Source organism: Leptodactylus fuscus, chromosome 5, assembly GCF_031893055.1.
Source record: "Leptodactylus fuscus isolate aLepFus1 chromosome 5, aLepFus1.hap2, whole genome shotgun sequence".
NCBI lineage: Eukaryota > Metazoa > Chordata > Amphibia > Anura > Leptodactylidae > Leptodactylus > Leptodactylus fuscus.
The window spans coordinates 22,688,713-22,700,545 of NC_134269.1; the positions used below are offsets into that span (position 1 = coordinate 22,688,713).

General features: G+C 43.0%; 1 protein-coding gene across 1 annotated transcript; it reads left to right on the plus strand.

Moving 5' to 3' along the window:
* Nucleotides 1–218: 218 nt before the first annotated feature.
* On the plus strand, nucleotides 219–11,388 carry LOC142202509 (vascular cell adhesion protein 1-like). Its single transcript, XM_075272656.1, has 5 exons — nucleotides 219–293; nucleotides 6,098–6,364; nucleotides 8,544–8,852; nucleotides 8,949–9,224; nucleotides 10,922–11,388. Exons 1-5 carry the CDS (start codon nucleotides 233–235, stop codon nucleotides 11,035–11,037), a joined length of 1,029 nt encoding a protein of 342 aa, XP_075128757.1. The 5' UTR covers nucleotides 219–232; the 3' UTR covers nucleotides 11,038–11,388.
* The last annotated feature ends 445 nt before the right edge of the window (nucleotides 11,389–11,833 follow it).

An 11,833-nucleotide genomic window follows, 5' to 3' on the forward strand; every position in this document is an offset into this window, starting at 1 on the left:
GTCAGGGGTGATATCATGTACATGAGGCATCTGCATTGTTACCCTTACAGCACATCCTATACAGGATCCCTAGAGAGGGCGAGAGACGCCTTTAGCAGCAGAAGAACATCTGAGGCTCCAGCCTGTCTCTCCCAGGTCTGCAGCTTTATATGTAACTAGAGGGGCTGTCTTACACAACCTGTCATCCATAATACAGGAAGGAAGCCTGGTCCTACTAATCTCCACCAGGAACATGGGGCGGGTGTGGGCTTATCTCATGGCGTTGCCAGTCCTTGCCGTTTTCGTTCTTCCAGGTGAGTGGAGATTATTGTACGGTATAACGCCATGGACACCGGCAGGACATGAGTCTTCTGGGATCATGCTAGGCATTGCCGTTACATACATGTGATGCCGCCCTCTGCTGTTCTTTTAACCCTTGTGTTCAGTACTGCAGAGAAGACGCTGCTTAGGTGCCCTGGTTACTAATGGCCGAATGATCCATATTCTGTATGGCTGGGAGAGGACGCGGCTACTATATTACTACTGTACTGCAGGCTATGGCAGACTCGCTGTGTAATCATGGAAACCTGCTGCAGGCAATACACAATAGGGAAAGTGAAAGTAACCACTCACATGCCATGGCCACCATGTATCTGAGGGGTTAAATGGCCTGGATCAGTCATCTGTGATCACATGGACAATGTGGCCGGGCCTATGTTGTGTTTACCCATATTTAGTTACATCAACCAGTACGTACATGTACATCCTGAGGCACATAGGGTGTTAATTTGATACACAGTGATGTCACAGTACAGGAAAAATAAACGGTGATGTCACAGTACAGAGATAATACACACAGTGATGTCACAGTACAGGGATAATACACACAGTGATGTCACAGTACAGGGATAATACACACAGTGATGTCACAGTACAGGGATAATACACACAGTGATGTCACAGTACAGGGATAATACACACAGTGATGTCACAGTACAGGGGTAATACACACAGTGATGTCACAGTACAGGTGTAATCCACACAGTGATGTCACAGTACAGGGATAATACACACAGTGATGTCACAGTACAGAGATAATACACACAGTTATGTCACAGTACAGGGATAATACACACAGTGATGTCACAGTACAGAGATAATACACGCAGTGATGTCACAGTACAGGGATAATACACACAGTGATGTCACAGTACAGGATAATACACACAGTGATGTCACAGTACAGGGATAATACACACAGTGATGTCACAGTACAGGATAATACACACAGTGATGTCACAGTACAGAGATAATACACACAGTGATGTCACAGTACAGAGATAATACACACAGTGATGTCACAGTACAGAGATAATACACACAGTGATGTCACAGTACAGAGATAATACACACAGTGATGTCACAGTACAGGGATAATACACACAGTGATGTCACAGTACAGGATAATACACACAGTGATGTCACAGTACAGGGATAATACACACAGTGATGTCACAGTACAGGGATAATACACACAGTGATGTCACAGTACAGAGATAATACACACAGTGATGTCACAGTACAGGGATAATACACACAGTGATGTCACAGTACAGGGATAATACACACAGTGATGTCACAGTACAGGATAATACACACAGTGATGTCACAGTACAGAGATAATACACACAGTGATGTCACAGTACAGGGATAATACACACAGTGATGTCACAGTACAGGGATAATACACACAGTGATGTCACAGTACAGGGATAATACGCACAGTGATGTCACAGTACAGGGATAATACGCACAGTGATGTCACAGTACAGGGATAATACGCACAGTGATGTCACAGTACAGGGATAATACGCACAGTGATGTCACAGTACAGGGATAATACACACAGTGATGTCACAGTACAGTGATAATATACACAGTGATGTTACAGTACAGGGATAATACACACAGTGATGTCACAGTACAGGGATAATACACACAGTGATGTCACAGTACAGAGATAATACACACAGTGATGTCACAGTACAGGATAATACACACAGTGATGTCACAGTACAGGGATAATACACACAGTGATGTCACAGTACAGAGATAATACACACAGTGATGTCACAGTACAGAGATAATACACACAGTGATGTCACAGTACAGAGATAATACACACAGTGATGTCACAGTACAGGGATAATACACACAGTGATGTCACAGTACAGGGATAATACACACAGTGATGTCACAGTACAGAGATAATACACACAGTGATGTCACAGTACAGAGATAATACACACAGTGATGTCACAGTACAGGATAATACACAGAGTGATATCACAGTACAGAGATAATACACACAGTGATGTCACAGTACAGGATAATACACACAGTGATGTCACAGTACAGGGATAATACACACAGTGATGTCACAGTACGGGGATAATACACACAGTGATGTCACAGTACAGAGATAATACACACAGTGATGTCACAGTACAGAGATAATACACACAGTGATGTCACAGTACAGGGATAATACACACAGTGATGTCACAGTACAGAGATAATACACACAGTGATGTCACAGTACAGAGATAATACACACAGTGATGTCACAGTACAGAGATAATACACACAGTGATGTCACAGTACAGGGATAATACACACAGTGATGTCACAGTACAGGATAATACACACAGTGATGTCACAGTACAGGGATAATACACACAGTGATGTCACAGTACAGAGATAATACACAGTGATGTCACAGTACAGAGATAATACACACAGTGATGTCACAGTACAGAGATAATACACACAGTGATGTCACAGTACAGAGATAATACACACAGTGATGTCACAGTACAGGATAATACACAGAGTGATATCACAGTACAGAGATAATACACACAGTGATGTCACAGTACAGGATAATACACACAGTGATGTCACAGTACAGGGATAATACACACAGTGATGTCACAGTACGGGGATAATACACACAGTGATGTCACCGTACAGAGATAATACACACAGTGATGTCACAGTACAGGGATAATACACACAGTGATGTCACAGTACAGGGATAATACACACAGTGATGTCACAGTACAGGGATAATACACACAGTGATGTCACAGTACAGAGATAATACACACAGTGATGTCACAGTACAGAGATAATACACACAGTGATGTCACAGTACAGGGATAATACACACAGTGATGTCACAGTACAGGATAATACACACAGTGATGTCACAGTACAGGGATAATACACACAGTGATGTCACAGTACAGAGATAATACACACAGTGATGTCACAGTACAGAGATAACACACACAGTGATGTCACAGTACAGAGATAATACACAGTGATGTCACAGTACAGAGATAATACACACAGTGATGTCACAGTACAGAGATAATACACACAGTGATGTCACAGTACAGAGATAATACACACAGTGATGTCACAGTACAGAGATAATACACACAGTGATGTCACAGTACAGGGATAATACACACAGTGATGTCACAGTACAGGGATAATACACACAGTGATGTCACAGTACGGGGATAATACACACAGTGATGTCACCGTACAGAGATAATACACACAGTGATGTCACAGTACAGGGATAATACACACAGTGATGTCACAGTACAGGGATAATACACACAGTGATGTCACAGTACAGGGATAATACACACAGTGATGTCACAGTACAGAGATAATACACACAGTGATGTCACAGTACAGAGATAATACACACAGTGATGTCACAGTACAGAGATAATACACACAGTGATGTCACAGTACAGGGATAATACACACAGTGATGTCACAGTACAGGATAATACACACAGTGATGTCACAGTACAGGGATAATACACACAGTGATGTCACAGTACAGAGATAATACACACAGTGATGTCACAGTACAGAGATAATACACACAGTGATGTCACAGTACAGAGATAATACACACAGTGATGTCACAGTACAGAGATAATACACACAGTGATGTCACAGTACAGAGATAATACACACAGTGATGTCACAGTACAGAGATAATACACACAGTGATGTCACAGTACAGGGATAATACACACAGTGATGTCACAGTACAGGGATAATACACACAGTGATGTCACAGTACAGGGATAATACACACAGTGATGTCACAGTACAGGATAATACACATAGTGATGTCACAGTACAGGGATAATACACACAGAGTTGTCACAGTACAGGGATAATACACACAGTGATGTCACAGTACAGACATAATAAACACAGTGATGTCACAGTACAGAGATAATACACACAGTGATGTCACAGTACAGGGGTAATACACACAGTGATGTCACAGTACAGGGGTAATACACACAGTGATGTCACAGTACAGGGATAATACACACAGTGTTGTCACAGTACAGAGATAATACACACAGTGATGTCACAGTACAGGATAATACACACAGTGATGTCACAGTACAGGATAATACACACAGTGATGTCACAGTACAGAGACAATACACACAGTGATGTCACAGTACAGGGATAATATACACAGTGATGTCACCGTACAGGGATAATACACACAGTGATGTCACAGTACAGGGATAATACACACAGTGATGTCACAGTACAGGGATAATACACACAGTGATGTCACAGTACAGAGATAATACACACAGTGATGTCACAGTACAGGGATAATATACACAGTGATGTCACAGTACAGGGATAATACACACAGTGATGTCACAGTACAGGGATAATACACACAGTGATGTCACAGTACACAGATAATACACACAGTGATGTCACAGTACAGGATAATACACACAGTGATGTCACAGTACAGGGATAATACACACAGTGATGTCACAGTACAGAGATAATACACACAGTGATGTCACAGTACAGGGATAATACACACAGTGATGTCACAGTACAGGGATAATACACACAGTGATGTCACAGTACAGGGATAATACACACAGTGATGTCACAGTACAGGGATAATACACACAGTGATGTCACAGTACAGGGATAATACACACAGTGTGTATCACACACATAAGATAGGGCATCTTGGTCCTTTTTTCCACTACTAGCAATGTATCCACATAATTATTATAAATTAACCTATATTGTCCATGAGTAAAGAGGTAACCACCAGATACAGGGACTAAAATTCACGCGCCATTAAACAGCCTACACGTTTCAGGGCCTGTATCCCCTTACTCATGACCCCTTACTCATGACCCCTTACTCATGGCTTACTTGGAGCCCTGAGTAAGGGGTTATACATCCTGAAACGCGTAGGCTGTTTAATGGATTGTAAATTTTTCTTCCTGTACCTGGCGGTTACCTTTTTTACTCATGCACATTAAACATTCATCTTTACTAATGACGTGGAGACATTGTCAGTGGATGCTGGAATTTTTTATTTTTCTGGGATTTTCTAAGCATTTCCTTGCATTCTGACACGAGTCAGCCTATATGGATTTGATGAGCTGAAGAATATTTTTTTTTTTCACGTGATTTCTACAGTTCGGGTAGGATCACAGTACTGTTATTAATGTCCGTTGCTGGCATCCGTCATAGGATGTGATCACCGGACACTAAATGACAGAGGTAGACGGAGACTTCTCTTTCAGTTGTTTGTCTGCACCCACCCAAATGTAAACAACTTCGTTTTTGACCCCCACCCAGTATGTGTCCTACCCAGCTAATTGTGCCCATCTCTACAGTGGTTGGCAGGCCTTTGACTAGGGGAACTAGGGTCCAATGGATGGATTTATCCTAATGGATCCTTTTTTTGCACTTTCCCCAAAGATAGGCACTACCATTGGAGGAAGATCATGTATGTTGACGTCTCATTTTTCTACCTATCGCATTACATATTTGGCGCACAGGTCGATTGAGTCTATATTGTCTCATTTGATCACATGGGTATTGGATAAGTCCTTTAAAAGTTTAACCAAAATCAGGTAGGCCAGGTATGGTGTAACTACTATGTCTACCTACAAAATTGTATATATCCTACTGGTAGATGTCACTGTCTTGATGGGTCTTTCATCTCCAATTTCAGGACAGGCTGAGGATCCATGTGAGTTGAGGACTCTTAGTTCTGAGGTGCACGTACTACTTGGAGAAAGGGTTTCTCTCAATTGCACCTTTAACTGCTCTGGTAGAGCCTCCTGGAAAACCCGGCTACTGAAGAAGGATACTCAGTGGGGACCAAACTGGGTATCGGTGGAAGTTCTTGTTGACGACTGGGAGAAATCAGAAATGTATTGTATCCAATCATTAGATGATGGAAACATAAGACAATCCTTAGCTGTGGTCATGGCCTATGGTAAGTAACACACAGCAATGTCTACGGTGGTCATACATACATGTTTGTAGATAGGTCTTTCCTACACTATTTTATAAACCTTAGATTCCAGAATAAACCATGACTGGTGTATCATATTTACGCCACAAGGCCATCAATAATGTAGAGCTTAAGGGAAGTCTATCATCAGAACTAGAGATAGATGAGCCTCTAAGATTTGTTTTGTCTCAGATTTGGACTGGTTTCTTTCAGTCCAAACTTGTTCGGATGGAACATGAAGTGGAATCCAGCGCTCTCTTTTGGTTTTCTTCTGGCCTCTTGGGTGACGTCATGTGCCTAGGGTTACCACTGACATCATGACGCTTGGTGCATGATTAGAAAGCTGGAGGTTGGAAGTAATCCTCCATTGGTGCCTCTAAATTTTCTTAGAACTGTCTCATGTGATGAAGGAGTTACCACTGGGGGTGGGGGATTTTGGTTAGAATATGATGGTGGTTTATGATTTTATGGATACAGATCAGATTCTTTCCTCACTCCCAGCATTCAGGGAGCGCTGTACTCTATCACATTCTACAGACTGGGTTGAGGGGATATTGTCACTCCTTAGGGAGAGACCACCATTTAGGTGTGTGGAGTCTTATTAAGCCATTTGCGCTCCACTTGTGCAAAGGAACATGGGAAGAATATGCAAATCTGACTTCCATGATGTAATTATGAAGACAGTGCCTTAGACATGCAGCCCAATAGAGGGCGCCCTCTGAGGATATGCAAATCTGTCTTCCATGATGCAATTAAGAAGACAGTGCCTCAGTCATGCAGCCCAATAGAGAGCGCTCCCTTTAACATCATGCCTGACCTTCCAAGAGGCCTTTGCTGCAATGTATTGATGTGGGATTTTACCAAGTACAGTCTATGAACTGAGGAAAGCTGTTTCGATCTCATTGGATCTCTTCAGCCCAGCGCAGAGAAGACTGACTTGGCAGAGATGAGAGGCTTCTAGACAGGGTTAAGGGGATATTTTCACTCCTTAGGGAGAGACCACCATTTAGGTGTGTGGAGTCTTATTAAGTCATTTGCATATCCTCAGGGAGCGCCCTCTATTGGGCTGCATGACTGAGGCACTGTATTCCTAATTAGATCATGGAATACAGATTTGCATATTCTTCCCGTGTTCCTTTGCACAAGTGGAACACAAATGGCTTAATAAAACTCCACACACCTAAATGGTGGTCTCTCCCTAAGGAGTGACAATATCCCTTTAACCCTGTCTAGAAGCCTCTCACCTCTACCAAGTCAGTCTTCTCTGCGCTGGACTGAAGAGATCAATAAGATCGAAACAGCTTTCCTTGACTGAGAGACTGTACTTGGTAAAATCCCACATCATTGCATTGCAATGACCTCTGGGAAGGTCGGGCATGATGTTTAAGGGAGCGCCCTCTATTGGGCTGCATGACTGAGGCACTGCCTTCTTAATTACATCATGGAAGACAGATTTGCATATTCTTCCCATGATCCTACAGACTGTAATATTCTAGGACAATTTTTTTATTGATTAATTCCCTATTATTTAAGCTGCCATAAAGTGCAACACCTTGCTGCACTGTCTGTACAGGAAATACAGGGCGTCTCTCCAATATGGCCGCCAGCAGGGAAGTTTTTATATACCGTATATAAAAAATACATAACTGCAACACTATTTACAAGGACCATTATGTATCATCTATAAACTTACATCTCTTTAATAATAATAATAATACATTTTATTTATATAGCGCCAACATATTCCGCAGCACTGTACAATTTATAGGGTTCAGATACAGACATACATAACAAAGAACGTCATTTCACACAATGGGACTGAGGGCCCTGCTCAAAAGAGCTTACAATCTATGAGGTAGAGGGGGTGACACAAGAGGTAGCAGGGGCGGCATTGCTTATACAGTGTTCAGACAATTTTGTGCATTAGGAATTGTGATAGGCTTGTCTGAAAAGATGTGTCTTTAGTTTGCGTTTGAAACTGTAGAAGTTGGGAGTTAATCTTATTGTCCGGGGTAGAGCATTCCAGAGAAATGGTGCAGCTCGGGAGAAGTCTTGTATATGAGCGTGGGAGGTTCTGATAATAGAGGATGTAAGTGTTAGGTCATTGAGATACATGAGAAATCCCCTTTAATCACCACCATGTTGGGGGATTCTATTTCAGCCGTACCGAGCAATGTGACGATAGATCTGGATCAGGAACTGGAGGAAGGAAAGGTTCACAAAGTCATCTGCATTGTATATGATGTGGCTCCAGTGGAGAATCTCCAAATCCAACTGCTCAGAGCCGACACAGTCATCCATAACTCAACGTTTAAAGGGGATGGACGAAAGGGCAAACAGACAGTGAATGTCACGTATGAAGTCGTAGCTAGTCGTATGGACAACCTCCAGAACTTCTCCTGTCTGGCCAGGTTAGAAGTGGCAACTGGGGCTTTTATTGTCAGTTCCAGTAAGACAATAAGAACATATGGTAAGGTCCACCATAACCAGCCATACGTGTCAGTCATCTTCCACTCAGAAGCTATGGGTATGCTTTAAATTTTGTAGCTTTTTGTATAATCCTCAGGTCCACCGGATGCTCCTGTTGTCACCATTCGACCTGAATCAGATATTCAGGAAGGAGACTCCTTTGACATAACTTGCCTATCACATGGGTCTCCAAGCCCCGAGTATCACTGGATAGTCCCTACAGGTGCTGACGTGACTTACAATCGGAATAATTCAGTAGTCTCGGTCATCAGGGCTGGTCAGATTCATAACGGAAACTACACTTGTGAGGCCAGAAATATACATGGACGGGTCAGAGGTTCTAAGAACGTACGGGTTATACCCCTAACCAAAGGTAAGCAAGACATATCAACATTGGTCAAAGTGTCAAGTGGTTGGTATGGGCAGAATGCTTCTAGTCAGATGGTCAGAAATTCCATCATCCTTAAGAGGCACAAGACTATGGATGGTTACCCAACGAAAGCATTGTCACGTCTTGACCATAATTGGTAACCTAAGGAGCTTAAAGGGATTCTACCACTAAAACTCATTTTTTTCTAGTTAAAACGTCGGAATAGCCTTTAGAAAGGCTATTCGTCTCTTACCTTTGGATGGGCTCTCTTCCGCGCCATTCGTTCAAAATACCGGTTTGTACCGGTATGCTAATGAGTTCTCTCGCAGCGATGGGGGCGTCCCCATTGCAGCTCGAAAACCGACCGCAGCGCCGCCTCTATGGTCTTCTGTATCCTCCCCTTGCTTCTTCAGCGTCTCTGTCGGACGCCTGCGCAGTACGCTCTGTTCGGCGAAGATTGCCGAACGTACTGCGCATGCGCGAAATTGCGGTCCCAGCCATAGTGCGGGCACTGCAATTTCGCGCATGCGCAGTACGTTCGGCAATCTTCGCCGAACAGAGCGTACTGTCCAGGCCTCCGACAGGACGCTGAAGAAGCAAGGGGAGGATACAGAAGACCATAGAGGCGGCGCTGCGGTCGGTTTTCGAGCTGCAATGGGGACGCCCCCATCGCTGCTCCTGCGATGGGGACGCCCCCATTGCTGCGAGAGAACTCATTAGCATACCGGTACAAACCGGTATTTTGAACGAACAGCGCGGCGGAGAGCCCATCCAAAGGTAAGAGACGAATAGCCTTTCTAAAGGCTATTCCGATGTGTTAACTAGAAAAAAATGAGTTTTAGTGGTAGAATCCCTTTAAGATCGGGAATCCTTACGAAACCTCTTCGACCAAAGTATATCTATCATGATAGGATTTCCATGCCATATACCAGGACTGATCCATATCCTCGGAGCTTCTAAAGTCACTATCACCATGTTAGTAGATCAGCACCAGAACACTCTAGTTTTTGGGATAATAACGAGTGGTGGAGGTGACATCTCCTCGCAGAAGGCCTTTCAAATTGTGAAGATCTTTGTAATATTTTTAGAATATATCCTTAACTCCTTAGAAGTTTATATAACTTCATTTTGTAATGGTGACACCATATTGTATGCTGGGACCAGGACCAGCTTATTTCTTGGATTGTTGAGGCCTCAGAAGCAGCTTTGCCACCAGAACACTACGGATTCTGGGATAGATGGGTAGTAGTGGAGGTGACATCTCCTTGGGTAAGGCCTTCAGATCTTGTATAACTTGGTAATATTTTTTCTTTAACCTCTTGCAAGTTTCAATGACGCTAATTTTTAATGGTGACACCATATTTTATGCTAGGGCCAGGACCAGCTTTTTTCTGGGATTGTTGAGGTCTCCAAAGTAGAATTCCCATTAATATAACTCATATGAAGACAAGTCAAGTCATGTCTCTGCAGAACCAAATTTATCAAGGGGCCATGAGGGGCAGAATGTTGAGTCTCACCCCTCTACCACCGACTATCACCGAACGTAGCAGGGTTACCCCCGTTTCCCCAGTGGTCACAGCAAAGGTGACTTTATCCCACAGGCTTTATGTAATGATACATACTAGGACCTTACGTTGCATTGGTGTTTTCTGTATTTCTATCTAACACTTGTGTAAATGACAATATTTTGTGTTTTGCAGGGCCATCCCGCAAACATACAGGGGACATAATATCCGCGGTGCTTGTCTTTATTGTCACTTCTCTCATTTTATGGAAGACGAGAATCTGGAATAGAACCCCTAGAGATTCCAATTAGCAGCTCCTACGTCATGGACAGCATTTGATGTGAAGTATGCAATAGAGAAGTGTAACCTGAAGCGCCCGGGCTACAATGCAAACTGTGTAATGGGGCCCCATTTATCACATGTTAACTATACAATTGACATCTTACGTTGTAAAGACACCTATAGGCCCCCCTGAGGCTCCTGGGCCCGGTAGAGATTGCACCTCTGCACCCCCTATAGCTACACCCCTGTTTATAATATTCCCCTATGAGCTGAGGTCGGTACTGTTGTATCAAGTATAGAGAGTCCTCCATAAGCTAAATATATCGGCAGTTTGTTGTAATATTATAGCGTTATAACGCAGGTTGTTACGGTTTTCATGATACCAGGTTGGTGTACAGTATATTATTTGGTGTTTTCTAAACAATAGCTAATAAAATGTCTTATATGTAAAAATATTGGCCCACTGGATTGTTGCAACAGCAAAGTTGGGAATTGCTGGTTTATAGGTTGATAGGTTATGGAGCGAGCCTACATCCACAGAAGATCTGGGCTTAGTTCTCCAAGATGGCGGCGGGAACAACCTCCCTGCCGAGGTCCTTAAAAAAGCTATCTGCAAATACCGAGAAGAACATGCAAGGCAAAGGTCTACACACTATGGGGATGTAGTACACACTGACACTATGGGGATGTAGTACACACTGACACTATGGGGATGTAGTATACACTGACACTATGGGGATGTAGTATACACTGACACTATGGGGATGTAGTACACACTGACACTATGGGGATGTAGTACACACTGACACTATGGGGATGTAGTAC